The sequence below is a fragment of the Protopterus annectens genome, chromosome 11.part0, assembly GCF_019279795.1.
Source record: "Protopterus annectens isolate FY-2018-M chromosome 11.part0, PAN1.0, whole genome shotgun sequence".
Lineage (NCBI taxonomy): Eukaryota > Metazoa > Chordata > Ceratodontiformes > Protopteridae > Protopterus > Protopterus annectens.
In genome coordinates, this window is record NC_056745.1 from 507,978,783 (window position 1) to 507,992,374 (window position 13,592).

Sequence of the window (13,592 nt, forward strand, 5' to 3'; positions counted from 1 at the left end):
GGCGGCTGAGGAAAATTGCTAGCCTGCTGTGTTGGCAAAGGCTGCTTGCTTAATGGTTTTTTTTTTTTTTTTTTGATGGCTGAAAGAAGGACCAACCATGGGACCAGTACGAAGCCAAAAATGGTGCCTCTTTCAAGGGAAGACAAGCAGCAACTGCTATTTTTGATGGAAGTTTTTTCTCCAAATGGAAATTCTCTGCCCAGCAAAGGAAAGCACAAGAAAACTGTCAAAAACCTCAGAAGAACATACTTTTTTCAGCAGCAGTAAAGCTCTGAAGGGAGTCGTGTCCACACATTTTTTAGCCTGCTCAGCTTGAATTGCTTGACAGTTTGGAGATGCATGGAATGTAAGCCCTAAAGCTCTGGAGGTTGGGCCAGCTATTATATCATTGGCAGGATATAACCAACGCAGCCAAGGCTGATGCAGCAGTGATCAGTATGATGAATACCAGTTTACTTCATCAAACTAATTTGTAACTGGTTATTATACAGAAATATTCAGTTTTTCAATTTTTATGAACAACCTGGAACTAAATATATAGCTTCAAAACACCAATGAACTACACAACCCGAAAGAAGATTAGTAGGAGTTGTGTTGAGAACATAGGTAAAATATGGGAGATGCCATTAAAGGAAGGACTGGAGACAGCTTATGGACTTCAAGACAAACTTGGTGAAGGCTTAAAGTTATTAAGACTGATTACATCCCATACCATTATTTGATCACATTTAAGCTGCTTTGGATTATACTTGGTGAAAACCTGCAAGGAAATGCCTTGGAAAAGTACCATGCTTGATACTAGAATGAAGGATGAACAGGACAGACCTAGGAAAAAAAATGTCTAAATGGATATGATGACTTATCAAGGAATAAGCATAATGTTATATTAAAAAAAAAAGAATGCTTGACAGCTCATCTTGTTTTCTTCATTCAGGTTGGTTTTAAACAAGTTACTGCACATGGCATCTGAAGGAAAAGCTCAGAGTACCTGTCAAAGAGATGGACAGAAAAAGTGGATTTGCTAAAAACAAGCTTTTTAATTTAATAAGCAAATAAAAGGCTCTATAAAAGTAAATGTTCTCACCTGTAACAAGAGCCAAACGTTCTACACCAGCAAAGTCTGCATGTTCAATAGCCATAACACCAGCATTGGCAAACAGCTGCTCAGGATAATTATAAATCAACTGCCTACAAATAAATATTTCATAATTATTATACTAATGATTTTAACTGTATTCTGAAGCAAATCAAACAGTAAATAAATGAATCAATGACAAAGTGCAGTTGTGTACACTTACCATAAACGTAGATGTTAGAGTGTATTCACTGTTGCAGTCATTACACTTGGGTTATCCTGCCAGGGGTGGCCTTCAGTCGACCCGAATACCAGACGCTTAGTATTTCTGCTTCAGTTGCTGTCACTCCAGGACTGATGCCAGGTTGTCAGTGGTATAAAATCAGGCAGCCTACGCCAATACATCAGTTTTTCTTGCCCCAACTGTCAGGAGCCCCCAAATAGGGAGCTAGGTTATGGTGGAAGAACACCACCAGTAGAAAGTAAATACCAAAAATTCCCTGTAAGAAGTGAGGAAGAGAGAAAGAGACAGAGACAAGGGGGGATGGAGGGTGGGAAACCAGGACTGCAACAGTGAACACACTCAAACTTCTACATTTACGGTATGTGTACACACAACTGTACTATGTTCTTCATATTTCACTGTTGCAGTCATCACACTTGGGTTGATTCCCAAAGCTGAAGAAAAGGGTGGAGGCAGTCAAGAAGATGGGGGCTGGCTAGGATGCCCTGCAAGACTGCGGTGGCAAAGCCCACCCTGGACTTGGAGAAGATAGGCAGGTGGCAATGCTTGGTGAATGTATGCACAGCCATGTTGCAGCCTCCAGGATGTACCTGGTAGGGACCCCTCTGAGAAAAGCTGCATAGGTGGAGGTTGCCCCGGTGGAATGTGTCCTGACCCCCTTTGGGGTGTGGTTTATTGTGGTGTTTGTAGCAGAAATGGATGCAGTGTGCTATCCATTTGGAGATTGTTTGCTTGAATATGGCCTTGCCCTCAGCCCCTGCTGCAAAGCTGACTAGCAATTGGTCAGTTTTCCTAAAAGATTTAGTCCTATCCAGGCAAAATCTGAGCTGTCTGTGCACATCTAGAGAATGCAGAATTCTTTCCCCCTCGTTTTGTGGGTTAGGGAAAAAGGTGGGCAAATGAATTGATTGGTTGAGAGCCACACTGAACACCACTTTAGACAAGACAATTGGGTTAGTCCCGAAGAAGACCCTGTCAGGATGGAAAATGATGAATGGTTCTACAGCCATGAGTGCTTGTAGCTCTGAAACTCTTCTAGCTGAAGTAATGGCCAGAAGCAAGGCTGTTTTCCAAGAGAGGAATTTTAACTCTGCTGAAGCTGCAGGCTCAAAGGAGGGTAGTGTGAGCTTTTCCAACACAAAGTTAAGGTCCCAAGCTGGGGTAGGAGCTCTTCTGGATGGCCTTAAATTGTTAGCCCCTCTTAGGAACTGTTTGATGTGTGGGTGAGAGAAGAGAGGTGGCTCTGTGCTGTAATGAGCAGAGATGGCAGAGGCATGCATTTTAATAGAAGAGAAAGATATGCCCCTGTGTAGTAGGTCTGCTAGGTAATCCAGAATGAGAGGTAGGGAGGGCTGTGCTGTTTCAGCTCCTTTAGCCTGGATCCAGGTGCAATGCCTTTGCCACTTGTCAGCATTGGATTTTCTAGTGCTGGGGCTTCTGGCCTCACGTACAACATCCAGTACTTGCTTGCTTAGGCTGGCAGCTGGGGGGAAAGATCAGGGAAATAAGCCAGGCTGTCAGGTTCAGGGTCTGCAATTGTGGATGCATGAATTCTCCATTCTTCTGGGTCGGGAGTGTTGGGATCTGAGGTAGGTGCCATGGTGGCAAGGGTGGCAGTATGCAATGCAGTGGGTACCAGTGCTGGCGTGGCCAGTCTGGGGCAATCAAGATTGCCCTTGTTTTTTTCTCCCCTATTTTGAGCAGTACCCTTGAAATTAGTGGTACAGGGGGAAATGCACAAACTGAGAGGTTTACCCATTGGAAGGATAGAGCATCCAGTTTCCAGGCCTTGCTGTGAGGTTCCTTGGTGCAGAATTTGCTGAGCTGGTGATTGTTGTGGGAGACAAAGAGGTCCACCTTCAGGGTGCCCCATTTCTGGGTTACAAGGTTGAAGGTTCTGTGGTCTAGCTGCCACGCGTGTGGGTCTAGCAGGTTTCGGCTTAAGTAGTCTGTCAGATAGCAGGTGAATTTGCATGGCTGAAGCTGTGTGCCAAAGGGTCATGGCGAGTTGGCAGAGAGGATAAGACCGAGTTCCTCCCTGCTTACTGATGTACCACACCACTGTGGTGTTGTCTGATTTGATCACTAGAGGCCCCGGAGAGAGTAGGGGGTCTGAAAGCTGTCAGGAGTGTGCTGAACAGCTAGCATCTTTTTTTTGGTTGATGTGCAGATGTATTTGACTTGGGCTCCAATGGCCCTGAATGCACCCCAGGCATAATCGGATGCATCTGTGGTGAGAGTCTGGGCGGCACGGGGTTGTGAGAAGGGAAGACCCTTGTTGTGGTTGCATGCTGCTGCCCACCAAAGAAAATTCTTCCTTAGACAGGGTATCATTGGTATGACAGTTTCCAGGTCCTAGGAGTGTTAACACCAAAGGCTTTTAGGTAACATTGTAGTTTCCTCATATGCAGTCTGGCATATGGAATGAGTAGAATGCAGGAGGCCATGAGCCCTAGAGCTTGCATGATTTTCCTTGAGGATAACTGGGTTCTGGTGGCTAGTTGAGAGAAGTAGCCTGTCAGGAAGGCTTGTTTTTCCGGAGTACGAAATGCCATCTGGGATGCTGTGTCCAGGCTTGCTCCCAGGAATACAATTTTTTGAGTGGGGACTAGTTTGGATTTCTTTTCGTTTATAGTACACCCCAGGGAGCTCAGTAGGTCCTTTACAAAGTTCAGGTGCTGTAACAGCTTTTCCTGACTGTCTGCCTGAATCAGGCAGTCGTCTAAGTAGGGTAAATTTGAATATTTCTTTGTCTGAAAAAAGTAATGGCTGGAGCCAGGCATTTTGTGAAAACTCTGGGAGCAGTGGATAAGCCAAAGGGAAGTACAGAGAAAGTACAGTTTTGTACCTACCATAAATGTAGATGTCCGATAGGTATGCATCTGCAGTCATAACATATGGGTTGTCCTGCCTCAGGCAGCCCTTCGGTCGGCCGGATTCCAAAGTCTGGGTCTGGCCTCGGCTGATGTCGCACTTTCCCCGACGTCAGAGCTTCTGGGGTATAAAGGCATCAGCCGACGCCATTTTCCTCAGTGTTTCTTGCCCCAGATGCCAGGTGCCCTCTAGGAAGGCTAAATTTGGATAAATGCTGAAAAGTTCCAAACAGTAGCAAATTATATACATATATATACAAACAAACAAATACACCATAATAGATTCCCCCAGCTAGCTGAAAGAGGGGTAAGCACCCTAGGAATACCACAGAGGGGAAGGAGGGTGGGTAAGCCTGACTGCAGATGCATACCTATCGGACATCTACATTTATGGTAGGTACAAAACTGTACTATGTCCTTCAAGGATACATCTGCAGTCATAACATATGGGTAGAATACCATAGCCAAACTGGGGGAGGAGGTACTAAGAGAAGGATGGTGTAGTTAAGATCCCCTGCAGAACTGCAGTTGCAAACCCTGCTCGGGATCTGGAGTATAAAGGTAGATTGTAATGCTTGGCAAATGTATGCACGGAGCTCCAAGTAGCAGCTTCTAAAATGTCCTTGGTAGCCACCCCTCGTAGGAAAGCTGTAGTGGTGGCTGTGGCCCTTGTGGAATGAGGCCTGATATTTTCAGGAGCTGTCCTTCCATGAAAGGAGTAGCAAAAACGAATGCAATTTCCTATCCATTTTGAAATTGTCTGTTTGGAAATTGCTCTTCCTTGCACCCCAGTTGCATATGCTACAAAAAGTTGGTCAGTTTTTCTGTTGGTTTTAGTTCTGTCCAGATAGTAGCATAGTTGTCTGTGTATATCCAATGTGTGCAAAAGTTTTTCTCCTTTGTTCTGTGGGTTAGGGAAGAAAGTAGGCAAATGAATAGCTTGGTTCAAGGATACCCTGGATACCACCTTTGGCATGAAAGTAGGATTGGTTCTCAGTGACACACTATCCTGGTGGAAAATAAGAAAAAGGCTGCACTGCCATTAATGCCTGTAACTCGGATACTCTTCTTGCTGAAGTGATTGCCAGAAGAAAAGCAGTTTTCCAAGATAAAAACTGTAGGTCTGCTGATTCAAAAGGAGGCAGTGTCAATTTTCCCAGCACAAAGTTGAGATCCCATGCAGGTAGAGGGGGGGTCTCCTTGGAGGTTTAACATTTTTGATCCCTCTCAAAAATTGCCTAAGCAGAGGGTGAGAGAAGATAGGTGGATCCATATTGTATTCTGCTGAAATTGCTGAAGCATGAATCTTAATGGAAGAATAAGACAGGCCATTGTGGAACAATTCTGCTAAGTACTCTAGGATGTGTGCTAGGTTTGCCACTGTGACATCTGTGCCCTTTGATGTGCTCCAAATGAGAAATCTCTTCCATTTAGATGAGTATGTCTTCCTTGTGGAAGGTCTGCGAGCCTCCAGGATAATGTCCTTCACCCTCTGAGATAAAACAGTTTGGTTTGGCTTTAAGGAATTTTCTAGGCAGTTAGTTGCAATGTTTTCAAGTTTGGATGCAGGGTCTTGAAATTGTTCTGCGTTAGAAGAAGAGGCCATAGGGGAAGAGGCCATGAGTTCGCCTGAGACATGCTTCTCAGTAGCGGATACCAGTGTTGTCTTGGCCAGTCCAGAGCTATTAGTATCACCTTTGGCTGTTCCTCCCTGATCTTCAGTAGAACCTTGTACATCAATGGGAGAGGTGGAAAGGCATATACTGTTAGGGCATTCCAGCTGAAAGAGAGGGAGTCCACCCTCCAGGCTTGTGGGTGGTATGTCCTTGAGCAGAATTTCTTCAGTTGGTGGTTGAGTGGGCAGGCGGACAGATCTATCTCCGGCATTCCCCATTTCTTTGTTATGAGTTTGAAGATGTCTGGATGCAGCATCCATTCGTGGGCATCCGTGCTAGTTCTGCTTAAGCTGTCTGCTAGTGAATTTTCTTTTCCTGGTACGAATTTGGCCTGCAGCTGGATATTGAGATTCAGGCATAAGTTCCACAGATTCATTGCCATCCGGCATAGAGGGTAGGAATGTGTGCCTCCTTGGAAATCTCTGGATCTGACCGACCGGCACTTGCAAACAGCTTCTGCTTCGGGCACCGCGCGGCAAGAAAGACTGAGGAAAATGGCGTCGGCTGATGCCTTTGTACCCCAGAAGCTCTGACGTCGGGGAAAGTGCGACATCAGCCGAGGCCAGACCCAGACTTTGGAATCCGGCTGACCGAAGGGCTGCCTGAGGCAGGACAACCCATATGTTATGACTGCAGATGCATCCTTGAAGGACATCTGAAAGTGCATAGATCCTGCTCGGAAACAGATATTTCCTGCAAGATTCCCTGTCTGGGATGTGTAGGTAACGCCACTTTTAGGTCTAGGGTGGCTAAACCAAGCATCCCTGGAAAGCATAGGAAGAAGCTGGTGGAGGGTGAGCATTTTGAATTTTGGTATCACCAGGAAGGTGTTTAGAATTGATAGATCGAGGACTGGGCACCGGGTGCCCTCTTTTCTGAGTACCAGGAAAAGCCTGTAATAGAAACCTTGGTCTATCTGGTCTGCAGGAACAGGTTGTATTGCCCTCATAGAGAGCAAAGAATGGACTTGTTTTTTGGACTCTGCCACTGGTTTGGAGGAAGATCTGGGAACCCTTTTGGGGTTGGTAGTGTGTGGAAATAAAATTTGTATCCCTGGGACACTGTTGAGGGACCTATCGGTCATTGGTAATAGAGGAACAGTTGTTTGCATGGGAGGAGAGTTTTCCTCCTAGGGGCACAAGCAGGTGGGCAGAGGTGAGGGGTGGAGGTATAAAGTCATTGTGAGTTCTTTCCATAAGAGGGTGGCTTAGCACTCCCTGTTTTTGAAGTGGAGGAACTCCATTGCTTAGATCTCTGCATTCCCCTGAGACTGCTGTCTGTGGGTTCTGCTTCTCCTGAGCTGGCCTGGAGGATGCCGGAAAGGACCAATGCTTGGAGGAGCTGTCTCCTAAACCTCGAAGGCAGGACCTGTAATAAGTCTAACTGTCTGCACAGATTTAGCTTTTTCTTCCATCTTTTTTAAGACCTCTTCTGCCTTGGTGCCAAACAAATTATCATTGTTCAGTGGTGCGTCCAATAGTTTTGATTTGACATGGTCTGGCAAGGTCTGTTCCTTAAGCCAAGCATGCCTTCTAAGTACAGAACCAGTGACTGCTGCCCTGCAAGATGCTTCTAGGACGTCAAAGCCACATTGCAAGGTGTGTTTAGTAACTTGGCTTGCAGAATGCATAAGCTCCTGTAATTCTTTATTTTCTGCACAAGCAGGAAAGGTAGATATTTTTTGTTTTCGGAGTTCCATGGTATGTTGCTGGTATTTCAGCATGTGGAACTGACAATGTAGTGCTCTAATAGCAAGAGTTGCATAAGTGTACACTTTTACCCCCCCCCCCATCTGTCTAAAGCTCGGGAATCCCTGTCAAGGGGGAGGGATTCTTAGCTGTAGTTGCTTTTATTCCTTTAGGTCCTTGGGAGATGACTTTTGGGTAAGCAGTAGGATTTTTGAAAAGGAATTTGTGAAGGTCAGGGACTCTAATACCTGTCAGGTTTCCTGGGAGCAGGAGGAAGTGTGTCAGGAGTCAAACTGGATTCCATAAAGACATCATCCACAACATCCAAGACAGGAGGAATGGCTAAAGGTCTGTGCTGTGGTAAATCTAAGAATTCCCCAAGTCTCTTTTTAGACGGAGGGTAGTCCTGACATTCTTATTGGGAATGCTCCCTTAAAGTATGTAAGGATTCACCAAATGAAAAATCCTCTGGAGGAGAGGCAGAAGTAATGGATTCCTCTGCATCAGAATCCTCATAAGCAGATAGGGGTTGCATGTCTTCATATTCACAAACCTTGGAGTCATCGGACTCCTGGTCGGTTTTTCTGTAATTTTTAGGTCTGTCCAAGTAGTAGCGCAACTGTCTGTGTATGTCCAGGGTGTGCAGAAGCTATTCCCCTTTGTTTTGTGGATTTGGAAAGAAGGTAGGCAGGTGAATAGCTTGGTTTAATAAGACCCTAGATACCACCTTTGGCATAAATGAAGGATTGGTTCTCAATGAGACTCTGTCTTGATGAAAAATAAGAAATGGCTGTACAGCCATGAGGGCCTGTAACTCAGATACTCTTCTTGCTGAGGTTATGGCCAGAAGGAAGGCAGTCTTCCAAGAGAGGAATTAGAAGTTATGTACTCACCATAACGTTCCATCTGAGTAGGTGTATTCATTTGTCTGCAACCTGTGGGTTATGGATCCGATATCGGATCCGAACCGGCATGGTTTACCAGCTATGGATCCAAGCTCTAAGCTCCTCCCCTCACCCATAATGCCCTGCTCTACCCTCATGACCTCAGATCGAGTTTGCCAACAGCAAGAACACCCTGAAAAGGGTAACACAACATATGCAGGAAACTGAAAGGCCAGGGGGATAGGAGGGCGGGATGGTTGCAGACAAATGAATACACCTACTCAGATGGAACGTTATGGAGAGTACATAACTTCTAAATCTGAAGTAGGAGATTCATTTGTCTGCAACCTGTGGGACAGAGTCCCCAGCTACCTGAATCTTGGGCGGCCATCATGGAAGGATATTCGAGCACCGGAGCCAAAGGATGCTCTACCCCTAGATGCAAGATCCAATTTGTAGTGGGAAACAAAAGTATGAGATGAAGCCCACGTGGCTGCTGCACAAATGTCATCTAGAGGAATCCTAGCCTTAAAGGCTGCCGATGTAGAGACTGACCGGGTTGAATGGGCATGTACACCCTCCGGTGCGGGCCTTCCCGAAGCTTGATAAGCCAATAAGACACATTGTGAAATCCAGCGAGATAATGAGACTTTAGAAATTGGTTTGCCCAAGTTAAATTTAGCAAAGGAAATGAACAACTGGTCGGATTGCCTATGACCAGCCGTCCTGTTTAGATAAAATCTAAGTTGCCTGTGAACATCTAAGGAGTGAAGCTTGTATTCACCTTTGTTTTCATATTTAGGAAAGAAGACAGGGAGGTTAATGGATTGATTAATGTTAGCTTCAGAAGCTACCTTAGGAAGAAAGGACGGTTGGTCCTGAGGTAAACACGGTCCGGATGAAAGACCAAGTAAGGAGGTTTAGCTGATAATGCTTGAAGCTCTGAAACTCTCTTGGCCGAAGTAATGGCTACTAAGAAGGCGGTCTTGAAAGATAAGAATTTCAGATCTACCGTAGCCGCCGGTTCGAAGTGGGGGGGGGGGTCAAGGCCTGGAGAACTAAGGAAAGGTCCCAAGGAGGAACCGCTTGCTTTACAGGGGGCCTGAGAAGAAAAGTACCTTTAAGGAAAATCTTACACAACTTGGCCGACATCAGTGGATTGGAGTCATGACCAATGTGATAATGGGAAATTGCCGCAAGTTGTACTTTGACCGTGGAACTGCTGGCGCCATCATTAAAAAGAGTGGTTAAGAAATCAAGCACCAAAGGGAGAGGAACTGTGAAAGGGTTTAGGCCTTGCCGCTCCGCCCTAACGAGAACCGTTCCACTTGCTGCGGTAGACTTTCCTAGTGGATGGCTTATGAGCTGCCACCAGGATGGCCTTAACAGGGGACGAAATACCGGGAGTCCTGATCAAGAGTGGAACTGGAGCAGCCAAGTGGTCAGCTTCAGGTTGTCCACGTTCGGAGGAGATAAGTGGGATGGATGAGATATCAGATCCGGAATGGGATCTAGAATCCAAGGAGGATTCACCGAGTGAGACCTTAGGAAGGGGAAAGTACAGTTTTGTACCTACCATAAATGTAGATGTCCGAACTGGATAGCATCTGCAGTCATAACAAGTGGGTTGTCCTGTCGTCAGGCAGCCCTGCAGTCGGCCGGATTCCAAAGTCCGGGTCCGGCTGATGTCGCACTCCACCCGACGTCATCTCTGTTGGTCTTCGGGTATAAAAGCATCAGCCGACGCCATTTTCCTCAGTGTTTCTTGCCCCAGATGCCAGTAGCCCTCTTGCAGGCTAAAATTTGGATAGATGCCAATGTTTCCAAATAGATAGAGGTAAACACAAAAAATAAGCATATATGTACATATATACAAACAAATACACCATAAAAGACTCCCCAACAGCTAGCTATTAGGAGGGTAAACACCTAGGAGTACCACAGAGGGAAGGGAGGTAATCCTGACTGCAGATGCTATCCAGTTCGGACATCTACATTTATGGTAGGTACAAAACTGTACTATGTCCTTCATGGATGCATCTGCAGTCATAACAAGTGGGTAGAATACCATAGCCAACTAGGGAGGAGGATAAAAGTAGATTATGGAGTGTTTAGGATGCTTAGCAGTACAGCAGTGGCAAATCCTGCTCGGGATCTGGAATATAGAGGCAAATTATAATGCTTGGCAAATGTATGCACGGAGGTCCAAGTAGCCGCCTCAATAATGTCTTTGGTTGCCACTCCTCGTAAGAAGGCTGTGGTAGTGGCTGTTGCCCTTGTAGAATGAGGTCTTATGTTCTGTGGAATTGGTTTTCCATGGAAGGAGTAACAGTATCGTATGCAATTTCCTATCCATTTGGAGATTGTCTGTTTGGAAATAGCTTTTCCTTCCTTCCTGTTGCATAGGCTACAAAAAGTTGGTCAGTCTTTCTGCTATTTTTGTTCTGTCCAAGTAGTAGCGTAACTGTCTATGTACATCCAAGGTATGCAGTATTCTTTCCCCTCTGTTTTGTGGGTTGGGAAAGAAGGTAGGTAGGTGGATTGCCTGGTTTAAAGATACTCTGGATACCACCTTGGGCATAAATGTAGGATTAGTCCTCATGGACACTCTATCTTGGTGGAAGATTAGGAAGGGTTGCACTGCCATTAAGGCCTGTAGTTCTGAAACCCTCCTTGCTGAAGTAATTGCCAGTAGGAAAGCAGTTTTCCATGACAGGTGTTGTAGGTCTGCTGTTGCTGCTGGTTCAAAGGGTGATAGTGTCAACTTTTCTAGCACAAAGTTTAAATCCCAAGCTGGTAATGGTGGTTTCCTTGGAGGTTTTACATTCTTGATTCCTCTGAGGAACTGCCTGAGCAAAGGTGCGAAAAACAGGTGGATCAAAGCTGTATTCTGCTGAAATAGCTGATGCATGTATCTTGATGGAGGAGTAGGACAGGCCTGAATGAAGAAGTTCGCCAGATACTCCAGAATGTTAGGCATATCTATGTTTGACACATCTTTTCCTCTTTCCGTACTCCAAATGACAAACCTTTTCCATTTTCCAGCATAGTTCCTTCTTGTTGAAGGTCTGCGTGCTTCAAGAATAATGTCTTTAACTCTTTGGGAAAGTTCTGGATTAGCTGCTGCTATGTCATGTTACATCCAGTCAGTTGCAGTCATTTTACGTTTGGATGTATGATGCTGTAGTTGTTCTGAGTTAACATCAAAGGCATCAGGGGGTATTGGCCACATATTGTTCAGAGACATGCTCTTCAGTAGTGGGTACCAGTGTTGTCTTGGCCAGTTTGGAGCTATCAGGATTATCCTTGGACGTTCTTCCTTGATTTTTAGTAGTACCTTGTGTATCAAAGGAAGAGGTGGGAATGCATATGCTGTTAGGCCTTTCCAGTTGAAGGAGAGTGAGTCCACTTTCCATGCTAGTGGGTGGAATGTCCTTGTGCATAATTTGTTGACCTGGTAATTGAGAGGTGATGCGAATAGGTCTATCTGTGGCATTCCCCATTTCTTTGAGATGGTCTTGAAGATGTCCGGTGCAGCTTCCATTAGTGGGCATCCGAAGTGGTTCTGCTTAATATGTCTGCTAGAGTATTGTCTTTCCCGGTACAAATATTGCCTGTAACTGAATGTTGTAGCTGAGTGCCAGGGTCCACAGCTCCAAGGTCATTCTGCATAGGGGTATGAATGAGTGCCTCCCTGTTTGTTGATGTACCACATGACTGTGGTGTTGTCTGTCCTTATCATCAACTGGCCCTCTTTGAGGAATGGTTTGAACTTTTGGATTGCCAGTTTTACTGCCAGCATTTCTTTTAGATTGATGTGTAGGTGAAGTTGATCCTGTGTCCACAATCCTTGCACGCATTTGTCCAGCATGTGGGCCCCCATCCTAGGTCTGAAGCGTCTGTTGTGATGGTCTGGCTTGGTTGACATCTGAAAGGGTAGGCCTGGGTTTGACTGGCATGCCTGAGCCCACCATAGGAACTCCTGTTTTAAGCATGGAATTAGTGGGATTTCTGTTTCTAGACTGTGTCTGTGTTGGGACCATAAATTCTTTAGGTACCACTGTAGTTTCCTCATATGTAGTCTGGCAAATGGGACCAAGATTATGCATGATGCCATGAAGCCCAAGGCCTGCAGAACTTTTCTTGCTGTTAACTTGTTCAGTTTTGTTAGTGCCAAGAAGTAAAGAGGAAGTTCTTTTGTTTTTCTGTAGTCAGGAATGCCATTTGTTGTACTGTGTCCAATTCAGCCCAAGAATGTCCTTGTTTGGGATGGTATCAGCCTTGACTTTTGTAAATTGACTGTGTATCCCAGTCCTTGTAGCAAGTAAATGACCCTTTGTAAATCTGTTGTCAGCTTGCTTGTTGTCCCCTTGTAGTAGGCAGTCAGTCCAGGTATGGGTAAATTTGAATTCCCTGTAGTCTGCAATGGGATTACTGATGCCAGGCATTTTGAGAATACTCTGGGCAGTAGATAAGCCAAAGGGCAATGCTGAGAATTGATAGTGCTCTGATCCTGCAAGAAATCTGAGGTATCTTCTGCAGATTGGTCGAATGGGGACGTGCAGGTATGCCTCCTTGAGATCTAGAGTTACCAGCCAAGACTCCTTGCCCAGCATGGGAAGAAGTTGCTGTAGGGTCAGCATTTTGAATTTTGGGACAATGATGTATGTATTTAAGGTGGACAGGTCGAGAATTGGTCTCCAACTTTTTTCCTTTCTTGGAACTAGGAATAGTCTGGAATAGAAACCCTTTCCTTGTTCTGCTGTTGGCACTCTTTCCACAGCTCTCATGTTTGCTAACTCCATTATCTGGCGTAGAGCCTCTGTTTTTTGATTTGGAGGTAGATTTGGCATTCCTCTTTTGACTGGTAAAGTGTGGAAGTGAAACCGTAACCTTGATCTATGGTTTGTAAAATCCACTTGTCTTTTGTTATGTAGTGCCAGTTCTTTGAAAATAAGGTTAACTTTCCGCCTAGAGGAGCTGCTATTTGTTCCCTGGTAGGCGGAGTTAGGATTAAGTCACTGTGGTTGTGCTGATGTAGTGGCAGTGGCTGTGTCTGTACCTCTGTTGTTACCTTGCCACTGTCGCCCTCTGTAGGCCCTCCTCTGGATTGGTTTCTGCCTCTGGAACGTCTATTCCTGCCCCTTTGAAA

The 13,592-nt window shown here is 45.4% G+C and overlaps 1 protein-coding gene across 2 annotated transcripts in view; it reads right to left on the minus strand.

Moving 5' to 3' along the window:
- CCT2 (chaperonin containing TCP1 subunit 2) overlaps window positions 1-13,592 on the minus strand; it is a 980,031-nt gene that overhangs the window by 605,047 nt on the left and 361,392 nt on the right. For both annotated transcript variants that reach the window (XM_044088004.1, XM_044088005.1), the window contains exon 10: window positions 1,085-1,188. In XM_044088004.1, the coding sequence (XP_043943939.1) occupies window positions 1,085-1,188 (104 nt within the window). The remainder of the gene's footprint in view (window positions 1-1,084; window positions 1,189-13,592) is intronic.